The sequence below is a fragment of the Camarhynchus parvulus genome, chromosome 1 (genome assembly GCF_901933205.1).
Source record: "Camarhynchus parvulus chromosome 1, STF_HiC, whole genome shotgun sequence".
In the NCBI taxonomy this organism is placed as follows: domain Eukaryota; kingdom Metazoa; phylum Chordata; class Aves; order Passeriformes; family Thraupidae; genus Camarhynchus; species Camarhynchus parvulus.
In genome coordinates, this window is record NC_044571.1 from 59,843,697 (window position 1) to 59,863,100 (window position 19,404).

The following is a 19,404-nucleotide window of genomic DNA, read 5'->3' on the forward strand; positions in this document are numbered from 1 at the left end:
TTTAATCTGTATTATAATCTCACGCTATACAATAGGAAATAACCTGTGGCTTGTATTTGCCCAAATAAGATTTCTGTGTCCACTGAAACCTGGAAATTTCAGCAAAATGCTGATGGTTGTTGGAGCCAGGGTTATATTATGATTTAATGACTTTTCTTGGCTTCATTGGATGACCTGGCCTAGAAAAACATTTTGAAGTAATAAAGCGTCTGTTTGACTCCAAACTAATGAGAGAAGCATTGCTCTTTGCATAAACTGTTCTTTAGGAAAAGCCATGGAGACCTACTAATAAATCTTATTAAATAGCTTAAGCAAGATTGAAGGAAACAGAAAACAAAGAAACTATTCCCTTCCATGTGAAGTGAGTACATTAAAAAAAAAAAAGGCAAGCCCAAAGCGTTTTGCCTCCCCTCCATGTGACTTGCAGCCTGCTGCACTTCAGTTACGTCGCCTCTGAGAGATGTTCAAGTGCAGCTCAGTTTAATGAAGGAGTGGATAGGACAAATCAAGGCTAGAGACAATTTACGGCAGGGACTGGGTAAGTAACTGCAGCTGTAGATAAATGTTTATTGATATTGTGCAAATCTTGTAATGTCTAGCTTGTAGCATTTAAAAGAATACTCAGAATTACCATTTTTTGCTGGTCCTTTCTCTGTTTTATTTAATTTGCAAGTGTTGGTGGTACATACTATGCAATAGATTAATGTATAATACTGATAAAAAATTTAATTTTATTCTTCAGACTTTCTACAACAAAACAAATAACTTTCCTTATTTTCTTGTACTTGTTTTAAATTCTTTGCCATGTAAGTAACTGCTTTGTCTATTTTAATGCAGTGCTCAAAATAATTTCAGTGGGAGTTAGCTGATAGTTTCTGCTGCCTTCCTGTTATTTTGATTATTTTTCTACTGTTTAGGGAGAGGGGAGAGCAGCTTGTACTCTGAACCTCCTTGGTACAATATTTTCAGATTTCTAGAATCCAACTCTAGACCACTGAAAAATTCCCAGCATCAACTTGTTCCAGGAATTCATTCAATTATCCTAGTAGGATATGATTTCAACTGTTTTCTTTTGTTCTTTGTGCCTTTTTATAAAGATTTGTGTGTGTTCTTATACTGAGTTGATATAGTTGGATATAAAAAGTGCTGTTTTATATTTTTGTGTGTATAAATTTGTGTAAATATATTGTCAATATACAAGATAGTGAAATATGATGACAGCTTTTGTGGTTGTTTAAGACTTCCAGGCATTTGATTTTGATATGTTTTTGTCTCTAGCAATTGGAATGGACCTTGCAATTGCTATGATGCAGTTATGAAATAGGATTGCAGTCTTAGTCAAATAGCAATTTACAGAATGGCTGTTTTAGCATTTCAGTGCCTGCCATTTGAGCATTTGAATCTCAGTACATAGACAAAGAGCTGAGAAAGGGTAATGATCAGTGTAGATTCCAGAGACCTGCACCAAAGCCTGATTTGAAACTTGGGAACTGTACAAGGAAAAACAAACTCTTTTGTTGCTGGTAGTGCATTAAAGAAAATATTTTAAAGTGTTTAGGATCTTGCCTTGTAGGGCGTGTCATCCTTTTGCATCATCTCACAAGGAAGAGTACATTAGATGTCATAGCTTGTCATGATATTTACTATCTGGATTAATCAGGATATGTTATCTTTTGCAGATAATCACTCCATTTAGGAGGCTAATATTGTGTGCTGAGAACAGAAAAGAAATGGAGGACTGGATAAGCTCTCTGAAGTCTGTTCAGTCCAGAGAACACTATGAGGTAAGCTGACATCCTTCTTGGTGCAACCTGTTCTGGCTCAACAGATCAAGCAGGACACGGAACTGGAGTAGTGTGAAAAGCGTGTCTAATGTCAGAGTGAAGCTTCACCTTAAGAACTTCACAAAATGAGAGCTTATTATCACACTTGGATTTAGAATTTTGGAGGGAGAGCAGGCTAAATACCCTTTGGAAAATCCTTTTGGGGAGCATTTCACTGTCGTCCCCTGTAATATGGAACCGTGCGTAATGTCAGTCACCGTAGCTGTGTTCTGTACTTGCAAATTTGTCTTAACTTCTCCTTTACTAGACCGCACAGTTTAATGTGGAACATTTCTCAGGGATGCATAACTGGTACGCCTGCTCCCATGCCCGACCCACCTTCTGTAACGTGTGCAGAGAGAGCCTCTCTGGAGTCACTTCTCACGGCCTGTCTTGTGAAGGTAAAAAAATGATTGCTTCCCTTGGTTATCATGCTATGTGTGTAGACAGATGGCTGCAAGTTCAGCATGAGTAATGATCCTGAAAATGAGTAACAAAAGAGCCTGAAGGGAGAAAACTCTACATGACAGTGACCCTCCTCCGGGCAGAGGGACTGCTAATGGTCTGCCTCACCTTCCTGTTGCTCCAGGTGCCTTTTTCAGTGTTCAGAATAGAACACTTCTCTGTTGCAGCAAATGGGGTGTACAGGGTGGAGGGTTCACAAGAAAAGATAGGATTTATTTGATTTGCACATCAAAAATGTGGAACCAAATAGTCTTACTGGTTTGCAGAATCAGCATTTCTCTGGAAAAAAAAATCATGATGGTATTTTCTGCCCCAAGTCTAAAAGCATTCTTAACACTGAACAAAGTGTTATGACCCTTGCCCTCCAGTTCTTGTTTTCGCTATTGTTGCTGCCTGATCCTGCAGTACACACTGATTTACTGCTTTAAAAATTCTCTCATGCTGTGAGGGGGTAGAGATGTACATGACTGCATTTCATGGTTCAACAGGGGAAATTCAGCACAAAGAAAAAGGAAGTTTGGCCAAAACTTCAGCATTTAGCTAGAAATTATATTTAATTAACAAATAATTACAATATGCCTGAAACAGCTTATTTTTTAATTCCTGCAAGTTCTATGGAAAAGTGTAACAAGTCTGCTTGTGTTAGGAGACAGCAGAAAATAAAGCAATAAGGTCTCTGTGTGACCTTATGAGATATATGAAACGTAGAGATATTTAATTAATAAAATAGCTGTCTGCTCAGAAAAGAGTTACAGTTACACCATTCATAATTTGATTTCTTTGGATATATGTAACCCAACAGCAACTGCATTTCTGTTATTGATGCTGTTATAATACTTGAGGATAATAATATGTATTAAGAAAATCTTACAAAGGCAACATTAACCCATTGCCCTAAATTGTCCATGCTTTTAATGTAGCTAATGGTGCAGTTGCCAGGGAACAGGACAAACCCGTTTTGTAGAAATTAGAAGTAGCATGGTTACTTCCAGCCTCTCTGGTGTATGTTTTTCACTGTGAATAAGTCCTTTGGACAGTTTAAAGGCAATTATGGTATTCTCAATGTCTGATATTGACAGATGGAAGTATCATGTGCTTAACTAAAATGCAGTTGTATTGCCTCTGTGTACAAATACAGTTATGTTTGCTCAGGCAAAGGAAAGGAACGACTTTCATAAAGAATTTATCCATTCCTAAGTTAATATTATAGCTCCTTTAAAAGGGTAATTTATTGAAAATTGTCAATGTTAATGTATGTAGTTCACTGTTTTATGTTTTTTCAATGTTTAATTTTGCATCTAAATATGTTTTTAATATACCAGGTGTTGGCATTAACTTTACATTAGGGAAGTTCCCATAATTTCCAGATTTGGAGTTTGCCACCTTTCTGTATAACTAATGACAAACTAATGCTACATTTATCCACATTTATGATGCCAGTTTTTAAAAGTGGCTTGTGAAAATGATTTGGATTTCCTTTCACTGTTCCACTGTTCATAATCAAGTATGACCTGGAATGTTTTACATGTAGATACTGTGATATTCTTTTGTCTGTTAATAAGTTTACCTCCTCTGACTTCTTAGCTTCTATTTTATATCTATTTTCTTCTTTTTTTTTTTAATAAAATAAGATCTTTAGTTATATACCTAATCTAAGTCATTTGACATTTGACTCTTTTACTGTAATACTTTATACTTTCTCTGCAATTATGTATACATGTTAAAACCCATCATCCTTAACTGCTTCATCTAAAAATGCATTTTTGTTTGATACTTGCTTCTGCTGTGTGCACTTCTAATGCATTTAATAATCTACTTTTCTCTTTATCTTACCTGTATTAGCAGTCTATGCAGTTTGAGAGGACAATCTGGAAAGTTTGGAGTCTTAACATTCTCCAGACTTGTTTTGTGCTGCTTTTCCCCATTACATAATTTAAAAAACCTGTTTAAATATTCATGCCTGGCTTTTCAAACCTCCAGCACTGCTTTATACTGGGAATCCATTTATATCTATACAAAATTCAATTATTTGTGTGGTCATTGATCCCAGGCTACTCTATTATGCCTTGTATTGAAAAGCATGAGAGGCTCTTTCAAGAGATAATTGAGCTCTTCCTCCTGTTAGTGGGTTGGGTTACTGGCACACCAAGTTGTCTTGAAAGTAGCTTAGAGTCTTTGGGGTCTGATTCTTGACTCCTAACTACAGGTTAAAATAAACCCCATTGCTGATATCTTGCAGCTTTTTATAGTTTAGTTGTCCTGTAATATTTTATTCTCTTAAAATTGCTGTTTTTCTGCACAACTGCTTTTTTTAAAGTCTGACTACAAATCAAGCAGCATTTCTTTTGGAGATGATGGGTGACTTTTTCTTCAGGGCACCTTCCATCCCAGCAGCCTTTTGCAGAGGTTGGCCAAATTGCCACCCTGAAGACATTCTAAGACTTGTGGAAACCAGTGTAGGAATACCTACCTTTGGTAGGTAAAAGACTAGTGTGAACTTGCACCTTTTTAGAAGTCAAAGAACTGGTATGTATATCAATCGGAAGATGTAAGTTATAACAAACCAGACTTCATTCTTACTACTGCTCAACAAGCAATTGACTTCTAAAAAAAATTAATCACACTCTTCTTTGAGATGTAATGCTGTTCTTCCAACAGGTTCTTCCTTTTGTCTCTGTGTTGTGTTGCTCTAGCTAAAGGCCTGATCCCTGCAATGTTCATCCAGTATTTACTAGGACAGAGTAATTATGATCTTTGTGCCTTGCTTTAGGAATTATCCCAAATCAGCTGAACCAAGAAAGGGTTTTGGTTTTTATGCTCCTCTGAGTTTAGCTTCAGTATGGAATGTTTAGGCAAAGAAGCTTAAAGAATGATATATCATTATCTACCGAGACTCTTCCAGAGCTCTGTGACCTCAGTTACTCTGCATCAGTACTGCATTTCTATCTCAGTCATTGCCAGTGGAACACTGCGTTTATGATTGTTCTCAGAAATTTATTTTTTCATGTAGCGTTTTGTTTATCATGACAGGATCTTGATTGTTGAATATCAAGTATAGCTAATAAGTGGGAGAAACCTCTCTCTTAAACTGCATTGTCCTGTGATGAATCGCACAATGTTGTAAGAACACTTTAGGATGATGAAGTCAATCAGTAAGAAAAGACTGGGATTAAATTACCTCTGCAAATGCATTTGTGCACTTTGTCTCTTTCCATTATGATTGTGGGGTTTTACCCACAAAACCCTGTTGTTCTTACCCATTGCCCAGGGAATTGTATGAGCACTACTTGCACAGTCATTGCCTCTGATACTTTTGCCATATTTTGTGCACAGTCTGGAGAGTGAATAGTGAATGAAGCAGCAAAAAAGGGAAGGGATGTTTGTTGTTAAAGAATGAAGGAGTAGTAGAAAACAGTTCTGTGACTTTATATCACAGATACCCTTCTGTGATGCCAGGGAAAACATTTCAATAAGATTTTTGATCAAATCAGTAGTTGTGCATTCTTTATAACCAGCAACCTGTATCAGGGAAATGCTGTTTTCTATCACTGCAAAAATCAGTTGAAGCTGTTCTGAAATTCCTGATCCTTTGAAGATATACAGTATTTAAAAAAAGTCTTAATTGTAGTAGTAATGCTACTGGGCACAACAACAACAACACTAATAAATTATAATAAATAAATTTAGAGGATAAAAATTAAAATTAAAATTATAAAATTATTAATATATAAAATGATTAAATAAATTTTTTGTTTGTTTGTTTTTAAAGGCCATGAAGAAATTAATATTGATGGCTAAAAAGTAGTGTTACATTAGCTTTTGGTCAGTAAGACAAGTACCTGTTGAAAATCATTATGAAGCAGAGTATGGCACAACTCTATACTTATTGAGAACCATCCATTACATGCAGTGACTTAGGGTCCTGTTCTCTAAAAGTATGTGGTCATACAACCGATGACTGCATACCTGCATTCAGAAACTATCTTGCAATGTTAAGTTTCCTGAGTAACTTAGATTTTCTCATATTTTAGCTTTCATTGGCGAAGTAGTGGCAGTTGATGTCTACCCATATGTCTGCATATTTTCCAAAAGATTTCAGATATCAGACTGATTCATGAATGGGATTCATTGTAATCTGAGACAAAAGAAGTTAGGTCATAGTGATAACTAATATTGAGGTTAGATTCAAAATTTTCCTTTCTTTGCTTGCAAGTTGCATCTGTGTCTTAAGGTTATTGTTGTTGGTAATATTTAATGTTTAGACTAACATAAATTGTTGTTTCATGATACTGAGGTTGCAGGGGGGTGACCCAAAGAGTCTGATCTGAAATTTGGTTGGTAGGTTATTTGTAGTACTTACAAAGCAAACATTACCTGTCACTTGCCATGTATAGGGTGGCTTGCTGCAGCTCTTCAGAGCCTGGGATTGATTTTGTCCTTGCCTTGTTGAGAAAGAGGCTGAATACAGGGTTCCTAAGATCAAGTTCAGTCATAGCTCAGTAGGGTTTGAACATTCTATTACTTTGTAATTTGTAATTTTCTATTCTCCCTCATCCCTGATTTGTTGTATTTTAATCTGTGTGGCACAGCAAGTGCTTATCATTTATGAATAGGGAGCTGAATTCAGTGGCATATCTTCTCTGAAACATGCAAATGGTGAAAACTGCTCATGGTCCATCACTAGAAAATACAGACTTTATTTCTGTGCTTCTGTGGGAGCTGGCTTAATTAGATGTTTGGAACCAGCTTAGGTTGGCAAACACACAATGAGATGTTGAACTGTTTAGAGAAAGTGAGTCAACCCTGTTGTTGACAGTTATGGGATATTTGTATGCTTTGAGTCTGTGTTGGTTGTGCTCCAACAAATCCATGCCTTTCTTAAGTTTGGGGCCATTGACCTGTTTGAGCGAGTCCATAGGAGTACCATGGAGACGATCAGAGGGCTGGAGCACCTTTCCAGTGAGGAAAGGCTGAGAGAGTTGGGATTGTTCAGGCTGGGAAAAAGAAGGCTTCAGAGTGATGTAATTGCAGCCTTCCAGTACCTGGAGGGAGCCTGCAAGAAAGATGGAGAGAGACTTTTTACAATGACATGTAGGGACAGGACAAGGGGAAATGGCTTCAAACTGAGAGTAGGTTGAGATTAGACAGTAGGAAAAATTCTTTACTGTGAGGATGGTGAGACACTGGTTGCTCAGAGAAGTCGTGACCACTCCATCCCTGGAAGTGTTCAAGACCAGGATGGAACTCTGAGCAACCTGGTCTAGTAAAAGATGTCACAGTCTACAGCAGGAACTAAATGATCTTTAAATGTCTCTTTTAACCCAAATAATTCTATGATTATATGAATGCTGCTTTTTGAAATGACTGGGAGAGTTACTATACAAGCAATGAAACTTCTTTGTTTTCTTTCCTTCTCTTTCTTTCTAGAAAGTAAGAAAGTGAGAGCTGAGCACTTACTTTCACACATCTCCCAGAACAGTGAGGATTGCTCTCAAACTCAGATGTTGCTTACATAGTCTCAATTCACTTTTTAAATTGATCTGGCAATGGATCAGTGGAATTAAAATGGAAAATTTATTATTCACAAGACATTTTGTACCATGGCTTAATGTTTTTTAATGGTAGATAAGCGATGGGCCAAAGCCTTGATAATTTCCTGTCAAATATTTGTTTGAAAAGAGACTACTACTTCTGATCTACTGGCTAGTTCTCATAAACCTTTAATGGTTCTTTGCCAAAATAATTTATATAATGCACTCTAAATAGAATTACATCATGCACTCCCAGTAGAAGAAATACCCACGGTTTGGGCGCGTCAGTCTGTTTGGTCTAATATGGTATCATTAGCTAGGCATATTAATTGAGTTGAACAAAATTCAAATAGTTGTTCTTTGTCAGAATGTCTGCCTAACTACACACTTATGCTGGATATTCCAATTAGCAGACTTATAATAAAGAATGCAGTAAAAAGAAAGGTTCTTCCTGATGTGATATAGGCTCATGGAAAATTTCGTAATCCCCAGTATCCTGAATAAAATTATCACCACATAAACCCTTCATTTTCTTATGTTCTGAGAAAAATAGGCCCAGCATGGTGCCCCAAATGCATCTTTTGAGCAAAGAAACAGAGCTCCTGATTCAAAATACTTTTGTAAAACAGTCTTCCATGAGTTCCTGCAAATTTAAGTCAGATATCTGAGTCATGTTACTGGAGAAATGGAAAAGGCAAACTCATAGTTAAAGATAAATTGTACCTTGTACTTGAAAAAATGGGGACCAATGTGGGTTTCAGGGCACATTTAGCATGGGCTACAGCTAAGCAGTTAAACCCAGTTTAGAGAGTTAAAGCAGGTGTGATTATGAACTGAATTTTCTTTTAGTTGTTTTGTGTCATGTGTGCAACACTAAGTGATATGTACTTGGCTATTTTATGGGATATCCATATTTAATTTTTTTAAAGGTATGCATCACTGAAATACAGCAAATAACACAGGATATATATGCTTATCTGTGTGTTGCAGTGTGTAAGTTTAAAGCACATAAAAGATGTGCTGTCCGAGCAACAAATAACTGCAAATGGACTACATTAGCCTCAATTGGAAAAGACATCATTGAAGATGAAGATGGTGTAAGTACTATTCATATTTATAGTATTTTCCAAAGCTGTTTCTTCTTTAGGAAAAACAAAAAAAGCCCAACCACAGAAATATTCCCATGTGACCCATTGAAGTAAATGGTAGGTGGCTATTTTCCTGAACACTGTTCAAAGATTAACGTGGTATTTAGAGCAAAAGTTGCATTCCTATCTCACAAGACAAGTCTAGCAACTGTGGGCACTAGATTGCAGATGTATTACAAGATTTTAAAGGCCACATGTGGAGAAACTCTGCAGCTGGAGAATTGCTCCCAGAAGTTCCTATTGCTCTTAAGCAAAGGTAGTATTTTGCACTGTTACCATGCTGTTTTGGCAATGTATTTTTTGTCCTCTTTTCCTGGAGCAGTTCCCCAGGAGACCCATTTGGAATTCACTGAATTGGGAGGGGATTTTGGTGATGAAAGCAGGAATTTTAAAATTAGCAGGAGAAACAACAAAAGCCTATGAGAGGTTGATTGTGATAAATGGACTATTTTTACAAACACAGCTGTGTATGGACCACTGGTGTGAAGCTTCTTCTTAGAAGGCTGATACTAAGTTGAACACCTGAGTGTCCTGAGTTGCCCATGGTATTAATGGGACAAAGAGTGCACTGAGTAAAGCTTTGCACTGCATTTGGGACTGCTTTAGAGAGCCGTGACTTACCAGCCTTGGTGAGTGGGTAAGTGAAGTGACAGAGGAATTCTGCTGTCCTGCCTATTTTTATGAATTTTAGGTATTTTTAATTGGTTTGTGTCATGTAGTCAACATAACTGAGTGGGAACTTGTTTGTATGACAGAGTCTCTGGACTTAATTGCCCTGTTGTGTTATGGTTTATTGCTACCATGAGTGAGACAGGTGTCCCTTCTTCAGGTGTCATGTTTTCTGCCTAGTATGTGGAACACCAGAGTGGTCCATTTGTTGCAGTTGCCTTCTGAACATCAGTGTCCCTTATCCTGGCTGACCAGCATACCTGCTTCTTTGATGAAAGGGTACAGCTCTGAGAAGTAGTTTAAATCCACCTATATTTGAGAGACAAAAGCCTTTAATTTCCCTTTCTGGGTCCTTAACTCTAATGCCTCCTTCTCCACAGATAGCGATGCCTCACCAGTGGTTAGAGGGAAACCTGCCCGTCAGTGCCAAATGTGCCGTCTGTGACAAGACTTGTGGCAGTGTTCTACGCCTGCAGGATTGGAAGTGCCTTTGGTGTAAAGCTATGGTAAGTGTGCTGAGCATCATCCAAGCATCTCGCCGTTCGACAGCTTTACTGCCTGCCATTATTTTTGTTCTGTCATTCCACAACCTGCTTTTGGATTAAGTAGGAGCAGGCAGCTTCTGCAAACTCAGATCTCTGTAGGATTCAGAATTTCTGATGACTGTCCTACTTGCACAATCAATTTTAAATACACCCACAGATGCAGGTTTCTTTAATAGGTGTTGTCATCTCCAATGTGTTTTCTCTGCTTTCTTCTAGCTGTTAACTGAATGCTCAGGTGCCTGTTCCTTATGCCTAATATGTTACTTTCTTATATTTTTATTGTAGATATTGCTCTATTCATATTTTAATAATATGTTATATTCATATTTATTAATATTAATGTAGTAATGAGTTTATTAGTGCAAAATCTTGACTTTCTCTTCTTCAGGGCAATCTATAGGTTGCTGATTGAAATTCTCTAACTCACTACTGCTGTTTCCCCAATATATAGTTTTCTCTTAATGGTATCAACTTGTCTAAAAAGATGGGTTTCTTATGCAAGTTAGCAGTCTGGCATATAGGTGTCCAAGTCTCTGTGAATGAGCCATAGAAAATGATTGGCATCTCCAGAGGCAACTTGATATTTTGGTGAAATGCAGCCACCTCTGCATATGCCTCTCTTTCCAATATCTGTGGAAAAGACCTTTGCAATATGGAGTTTATGCAACCCAACTTTGGGAGATGGGTGTGGCTTGCTAGGTGTGCTAGCTTTAATGCAGATGTGTCTCCCAGAATGGCCCCAGTGGACCAGGCAGGTTCAGAGCTATTGTTTAGCCTGCTACCATCAGCACAGATGCTGGGAGCTTGCTTCTTCCTTCCTTGTGGATGGGGGAAGTGATTCCCTAGAAAGGATGATTCTTATCTCCTATAGGGATAGCTGAAGATTAAATTCTCCAAAATAATGTTTTGTTGAATTAGTAACAAGGCTCTGTGGTTGAGCATTTGGGCTTTTTTCTTAGTCTCACTCCTTTTCCCTCTACACCTAAATGTTAAATATGAGTCCATTTTTGTTACATAGATAACACAGAATCAGTTGTATTTTCACCTCAAAATTCCGCTGCAGGAAAATAACTTTTTGTTTCTTTTGTAGGTTCACACGGCCTGTAAAGATCTGTACCCTCGTAAATGTCCACTTGGCCAATGTAAGGTATCGATCATCCCTCCAACAGCACTAAACAGTATAGACTCCGATGGTACGTAGTACTGTGGTGTGTTCAGTGGTACCTCTGGAATTCCAGTGCCTGTTGAGATCCATGCAAATATTCAAGGCAAAAATCCTTCTGCTGAGCAGGTGAATGCAGTCTGCAAATTTAGAGAGAAGTATAATTTTCTGTGTAGGTTTTTAGAGAGTTATTCAACTGGCATGTTTTTAAAGCTACCCCAGCAGAAATTTTCTTCCATTTTGCTTATGACCCTTAGAAACATTTCAAGTGAATGATCAGAATCCTCAGATGAAGTGGGCTGATGCCAGCCTAGCATACACCACTCCTTCTGTGAGCTCTCAAATTTTGGATAATTTTGCATTATGCATAGGTAAGTTAGCTGAACAGCTCAGATCCAACAACTACTTTAGCAGGCTTAAGAGAGGAATTGCTTCCATAGCTTCTCTGATTTATTTTTTTTTAAAGATAAGCAGTGTAAAAATCCTGCAACACACAGATAAAACTCAGAGCTGCTTTTTGGTGGTCCAGGATATAGACACATCAACAGTGGGAGACTGCACTTCAAGGCAGAGAATGGTTTTAAAAAAAAAAGTATCACAAAGTCTTAACTACTTTAATTTTATAGTTTCTGTCAATGGTAAAGTAGACCAACCCCATGAATGCAATTACATAAATTTTGCTACATGAAGTTAGTAAAAGTGATTGTGTATGCTGTATATATTCACTCTATTTATTTGCTTTGTGATGTCTTAGACATCATGCTGTCATTTATTGCTCATGCTAGGAAGATCGTTCAATATGTGAAATTAGTTTTCTTGGCATTTAAATTAATTAATCAAACCTTATTTGAAATTAGACATTATGATAATGTGGAATTAAATTAGCATCCCTTAATGAAATTTTTTTATTTGTAGCTTTAGTATTTTTTTAGTAATTGAAAACAACATAATCATTTAAATAATGCTGGAGACAAATGTCAAAACCTATGCATGTGATGTCTGATTTTGGAGTGCTGCTGGGAAACACTTACCTCCATGGACTGGTCATGTTAGTGACAACAGTGTCCATTAGTCCTTCTCACTAAGGACCTTGTAGAGAGCCTGCTCTAATTAGTTAAGACCTGCACTGGCTTTAATAAGCTTTGAATCACAGCTGAAGGTCTTCTGTTGTTCAGTGATTCTGTTATACTGAATAGTATAATCTCAGTCTGAAAAAAAGGCTCTTATGTGAAGTCTTACCTGGGAGGAACTGAGTACAAGTAACTTTTAAAATCTGTAAGCACTCTTAAAAAGCTCATACAGACATGAATGATCCCATTCAACCCAGTGAAGTTAAAGCAAAATAAGATTGAAAACCAAATACTTGTAACTGAAATATATATTCAATTATGTGATAACAATCTGTGAAGATGAGACTTAAGAAGTATTCTAAAAGGTTAATAACAGTTGAAAAACAGTAAAGCTATTGTCTTCAGGATTTTACTAAATCTAGGCACTGAAAATACCACAAACAAATAAACAAAAAAAGAACTGGTAAATCTTGTGTAATTATTTTCCTTGCAGGACTAATACTCAGTTTAGCATTTACATTATGCATGAAAAAATGTACTCCTTTTGTCCTTCATCCCTATCTTCCTCTTTCCCATGATTTCTTTTTGTGTTGTTCATATTAGGAAACCTTATTTATTTCATTCTTTCTAACTATGTTTACAGGTTTCTGGAAAGCCACATGCCCGCCATCCTGTGCCAGTCCTCTTTTAGTTTTTGTTAACTCAAAGAGTGGAGACAATCAGGGAGTAAAGTTTCTTCGTCGATTCAAACAGTCGTTAAATCCAGCTCAGGTCTTCGATTTAATGAATGGAGGACCTCACTTAGGGTAATGACCTTGGAAACCTTGGGCAAGCCTTTCCACCAGGGAATTAGGTGCAAAGTATAGTGTTGTGTTCCCCTGGCTTTATAGTGTTATATCCCCTTGTTGCTGTAATTCCATCACCAATATCTACTCTGACTTCCTAATTAAAATCTAAGAGGCAATAGAATTTCAAGATAAATTCCGGTATGTGAAGGGTTTGTAGGATAACATTTTCCTTCTAGAAAAGCTCAAAAGTTCAAAACCAAAACCTCTTGGCTAGCTTTGACTTCTGTTAACTGGTAAGGCTCAAAACTGATATAAATGTGCAGATGTTTTCCTGTATCACAGGAACTTTGATTTTACCTTTATGCACAGTTGCCAGATGCTCATCTTCCATTTCATATGCATAATTCTGATATTCCTCTGACCTTTTTGTGTGTAGCTATGGAATAAGACTATTGTCTAAATGTGCTCTGTATCTTTTAAAATTCTGAACACAAATGTCAGCGGGAGGTCTGCAGTGGGTTAATGGGCAAGTACATGAAAAATTTTTCACCTGAAAAGTATGTCCAAAATATGGTTTATGCAACATATGGAAATAGTCAAGAAAATGACCATCCCAAAGAATTTGGAGCAAGAACACAATTAAAACCACCAGACATTTCTCCCCAAAATCTAAGGGTTGATTGTTGGAGAGATAGTGATGAAATTTGCATAGTGGTAGTCACAACTCAATCATCTTTGCACATTAATGAAGATTAAATTCGTGCCCATATTTCTGTTGCCTATTTCAATTCCACTCAAATATAGTGATGTGGTTAAATGGCCTAATGCTATCACTTATAGCAACTAGAAGCACTAATTTTTGTACTCTTAAATATGCAGAATTATACTTAATGATAAAGAGTAGATGGAGCAAATCCACAAAAATTCAGTTCAAGCAGTGTGTAAATAATACAATTGATTACAGATGTGGATTATAATAATTAGTACTGTGTTATGGACACATCATAATAACTCTGAGTTGTAATATTCTTTTCATTATAACCCTGATAATCTGAGCTGAATCCAAGTCACTTTTAGCTAGCATTTTGTACATGTAGTTATAATGACAGATAACGTTTATCTTAATTGATTAGACAGTGTTTGAAAGGAGACAGTATGAAAAATATGTTTGCAAGTTCTCTTCCTTCATATTGTTCTGCCATGGCTGAGGTGGCTCACTTTGATTTTGCGCAGAAATTGCAGTTCATGTCAGGTGCTTCTAAGTACTTCTCCCAAACAGTTTCTAAGGAGAGATCCTTAGCAGGTATTCCATCAGGTTGCACTGATGTCTTCTTTTTTTCTAGTTGATCTAAAAAGCAGAGGTGCATGTTATGAGTCAGTGTATTGCTAGGGGTTTTCTCCTGTTTCTCAGGATAGGATAAATTGCTCTGGTATCAACATTTTTTCCCTTTAAATATCTGCTTCTTTTGTTCTGACTAGGTATGTGCCCATCGTATTCAAGTGACATTATTTTCTCTCAAAAAAATATAAATGCTTAAAAAATTAATGATTTTGATATGTTACTTTTTAAAAATGGTTCAGAAATTATACATATTCTGGAAAATAACATGCATTAAAAACAAATATCTTTGTTGTTAGTATTTTAAGAGTATACTTTCCAATTTTTTCTTTTTTCCTTTTTTTTTCAGTTTAAATCCCTTTTATTTTTTACATTTTGCCTGCTTCTTCACATCTCATTCCCTTTGCCTTACCTTTCTGCATTTTCTGTCTCTCTTGTCCTCCTTTTCTGTACTGTCCAAGTGTTGTATTATGGAGATGTTAAAAGTCAGAGAACAGGAGGAAGAGCAATAGGAAGTGAAAGGAGCATTTGGCTTTAAGGATATAATATTAAATACTTGTATTATTTGTCTTATATTGTTGTGATTACCTTATGTTTAAGAATTGCTTAAATGTTCCTTACATTTAGTTAGCCCTGTGCCCACAAAAGCCCACTCATATTGTGGAGCACATCCTGTCATTATGTCTTACCCTCTTCTCGTGAAAAATCCCCAGTGGTGCATTATGCTTCTGGCTGAAGTGAGAAGCATGGAGCAGCTGCAATTTTATCACTTAAATTTGTTTTTTAAAAAAATATTAATAAAATCAATAAAATCAGACTTATAAAATCCTGAAAACAATATCAAGGGATTTTTTTAAAGAATAACTTGGCATGTTATTTATCAGAAATGTCAGTATAAGTGGAATATACAGTGACAGATGGACTGCAGATAGGTTAATTAAATAGATGGTTGTATCCTCATAGCCCTCAACAATAAAAGGATTATAAAGATGCTGTGTACAATATTTTCTTGTAGCAATTGCTAATGAATGTCACTGCTCTCTTGCTAATGGATGTAACTAGGTCTGCATTTTCTCTGCAGTTTGCGGTTATTTCAGAAGTTTGACAACTTCAGGATTCTTGTGTGTGGTGGCGATGGAAGCGTGGGTTGGGTCTTGTCAGAAATTGATAAGCTCAGCTTGCACAAGCAGGCAAGTGTGCATATTTACTTTCCTTGCCTAGACTGACTAGACTTAATTTTGTGTGCTTACCTTTTCCTTGACTTGGTTCTTTGTTGTATCCCTGTGCATGGGGCAAACTCAGTAGTTACTGTTTAATGCAAGTTTTCACTGTTATAAACAGGACGAGTTGTAGCAGAATAGCACAACTTGACTTACAGGCTTTAGACATCAGCTATGAAATTAACATTTGTTGATTGAAATAACATGCATTTGTAACCACTTGTATTTTCTTTCTAGTTTTCAATAGTAGATTTGTTCCTGTGTTGTGTTTCAGTGTCAGTTAGGAGTGTTACCCCTTGGTACTGGAAATGACCTTGCTCGTGTCCTTGGTTGGGGAGGATCCTGTGATGATGATACGCAGCTTCCTCAGATTTTGGAAAAACTAGAACGAGCCAGCACGAAAATGTTAGACAGGTAAACCTAAATGTACATATGCATCACTTACTGTGAGATTTAAATTGTATTTATTTGGGTTTCTGATGGCCTAAAATCCCTCTTAGAGACTTGGTGTTCAATGGATTTGTTTTTTGAGTGCAGGTCTTAATCATGAAGGATGTGATGGGGACAGCTCTTTGACCTGCTTTTTAAGCTAAGAGTCAGAGGGATGAGTGGCTGATGGAACTGGGAACTGTGCTGTCCAAACATGTTCAAAAGTTGACAGCTTATTGCCTGGCTGAAGGAGCTGCATAACTGCCTGTTATAAGAAGTTGTGAGCATTAAGAAATTGTATAGATTAAAAACTGATTTGAGCAATTTTATGGACTCCATGCATGCTTATTAAACACCATTAAATGGTGGCTTCTTTATTTAGAAAACCTGAGCTCTCTGTCCTTGGATGTGGGGAAAACTCACCTTGTGTGCTGTCACCCTTTCCTGAGGCATCAGCTGTTGACAAGATGCTGGGCTAATTGGATCCATGACTAATATTTCTGTTTGAGGCAGTTTCTTAGTAAAAAAAATGAGATCTTCCCACTCCTAGTTTCATGTCGTTTTCATCCATAAAGGAAGGCAGCAACCCCATTAAAAAAAAAAATCAGAGATGATGGTGATCATGTTGTTCCAATGGAAGTCTAGCACTACTTTTGAGAGGAGTATTTCTTACGTTATTCCTATCTCTCATGAGTGTTTCTTTTCTTGCTCTAGTTACAAACACTTGAATGTCATCATAAGGGATTTTACTTAAGGTTATTTTTATGAAATAGAGAGAAAAAAGCCTTTTTATATTTTAAGCTTTTCTGCAGACTACTTGATTGCTTTATAGCAAACTATGTAGAGAAATGCTTGTTACTGATCCTCAGATTCTGAAAAACTTGTAGATTAAGTCATATTTTCCCTTTTCTGTCATGAAAATATACTCTGTTTCATTTATTGGTCTAATTTCAATAGACTTGCTCCCAAGGCCCATCTACAGTGATTACTTGCTCTTTTCAGCAGGCTTTGAAGCATGTTGTTGCTATCAGTGCTTTCATACTATCTGTGCTGTCAAGTGCTGTCCTCTACCACACCAAAAAAAAATATACATCAAGGAAGGCACTTCATCATTTGCTTTGTTGTCATGCCTGCCTCCTCTAGTTGAGATGGAAAGCTAATGTCACCTTAAAGATTTTTCATTAGGAAGATGTCTAGTTTCCTTTGACTTCTGCAGTATGTTTGCACAAATTCTTTTATAATGTGAATGTTTTCTTCCAGAAAATCTTTATGCCCTGTATTGAATGTCCCATGAGTTTTTCACAGATGAGACTGATAATCAAATCACTACAAAATAATCTGAGTAATTAAACAAATTATTACCTTTAATCTCTAATTTAATCTCTCTTTAATCTCTCTAATTATTTTACCCATATAGTTTACAACTACAAATTAAGATGCATTTTTATACATAGATATTCTGTGGTGTGACAGTGAATTTTCTTTTTGTTAATATAGTGGAGAGAGTGTAAAACGAACAGTCTGGAAACCTATGTTTCTTTCAGGTGGAGTATAATGTCGTATGAACTGAAATTACCAGCAAAGCCTTCTATTCTTCCTGTGACTGCAGAGGAGTCAGAGGAGTGCCAGGTGCACTTTAACTTTTGGTTTTTTTTTTTGTTTTGTGTACTTAACTTGGAGCTTCTGGGGTGCCAATAGCCATAATTGAAGCATTTGTGTGAAAAATAGATGTTTTGTGATCTGCTAACTGAACTGAATTAAGGCCTTTCCTTGCTGTGTATCTCAAGTAAGTAAGGTTTCCAGTTCTATATTATTTACCTAGAAGGAATGAAAGTAAGGAGTTTCCAGCAAAGCTGTCTGAAAAATTTCTTCCTGGATATATATGTATATTTTAATATGTATTAGAAAGTGTATTTATATAGCATGTTAAACAAGAATGTAATCTATATTCATATTATTATGTAACATAATAATACTATATATTTTAGATAACTCATATATGAGTATATTTTAATATAATTTTGTGTATAGTAGTATAATTTAGTGCTATGTTACTGTATAACAATCTATATACTATGATAATATACATAAATATTTAAAATACATTTTTTTAATATATAAAAGCAAATGTCTGTGAGTTTGGATTAAGCATTGAGAAAAAGTCCCCAGGATTTTGGAGGCAAGGATTGTATTTCTAAAGAAAGACAGAAGCATTTTGCAGTTTGAGTTTGATCAGGTGATATCACAACTTTCTCTTTGTTCATTGGGAGAGCTCAAAATCCTAAGTATCATCAAAGAAACACTCAGCCTGTCTTCCAGACCAGATTTGTGCTTGTACTAGCTGATGAGGTTTCAATTTTGAGAGAGGGAGATGCTTTAATCAAATTAATTGGCATGAAAAGTCTGACTGAAAATGAGAAAATAATATATTCCCAAGAAAGTTAATGCATATCAACTGTAGCTCAAAAGTACTTGAGAAGCCATAATTAATCAGCAGTCTCTTGAACAATTTAATAATTCAGGCTCTTTTAATTGGCAAGGAGGTTATAACCTTTGATGGATGCTGGATGTAGAGATGCAAAAAGGCTGGGATTTTAAGGGGGTTGCTTTGCACACAGCTCTGCTTTTGGTGTCAGGAATGCAGATCAAGGCTTTATCGCCTCTAATTTTTCAAGAGAGTTAAAATTTTCAAGTGTGTCTTCATCATCATTTTGTTCTAGTTATTTCTGGTGTTGAAACTTTTTTTAGCCCCTTCTGAAAATGGAAGGAACTGCTTGCTCATATAAAACTTCTTTTTTAGCAAATGTATTCTGTAGGCTATGTTACCTGTCATTACTTGAGTTGGACAAAACCATTTGCTTTTGAGTACCCTGTTCGATTTCTATTTTAATGGGATTTTTTACATTGCTTACTGAGTTAGGCTATTTCAGAAAAAATAATAATTACCCTTATAGTAGGTGTTGGATTATGACACCGTTTGAAAAGCAAATGGAAGGACATATTTGATTCTTTTCTTTTTCCCTTTCATTCCTCCTGCAGTTTCAGGAGACTAGTTCCACTTGGTTTCAAGAAATCTTGTACTGATGTTTGAAAAATAGTAGTTCGTTCTTACAGATCAGATGTTTATGTTTTGTTTTCTCCATGAAATAACAACTGATTCAATGTCAGAGTCCTATGATGAAGGTTTTAGGAGAAAAACTGAAGTGGTATATCTG

At 36.4% G+C, this 19,404-nt stretch overlaps 1 protein-coding gene across 5 annotated transcripts in view; it reads left to right on the top strand.

Moving 5' to 3' along the window:
* The window catches only part of DGKH (diacylglycerol kinase eta), a 157,996-nt gene that overhangs the window by 96,465 nt on the left and 42,127 nt on the right, over positions 1-19,404 (top strand). For 3 of the 5 annotated variants that reach the window (XM_030958400.1, XM_030958416.1, XM_030958408.1), the window contains exons 5-13: positions 1,680-1,784; positions 2,092-2,224; positions 8,810-8,916; positions 10,017-10,142; positions 11,272-11,374; positions 13,057-13,219; positions 15,622-15,730; positions 16,035-16,174; positions 17,734-17,818. In XM_030958400.1, the coding sequence (XP_030814260.1) occupies positions 1,680-1,784; positions 2,092-2,224; positions 8,810-8,916; positions 10,017-10,142; positions 11,272-11,374; positions 13,057-13,219; positions 15,622-15,730; positions 16,035-16,174; positions 17,734-17,818 (1,071 nt within the window). Of the gene's footprint in view, positions 1-1,679; positions 1,785-2,091; positions 2,225-8,809; positions 8,917-10,016; positions 10,143-11,271; positions 11,375-13,056; positions 13,220-15,621; positions 15,731-16,034; positions 16,175-17,733; positions 17,819-19,404 lie in introns of those variants that run through there. The other 2 variants (XM_030958424.1, XM_030958431.1) reach the window with 2 other exon arrangements.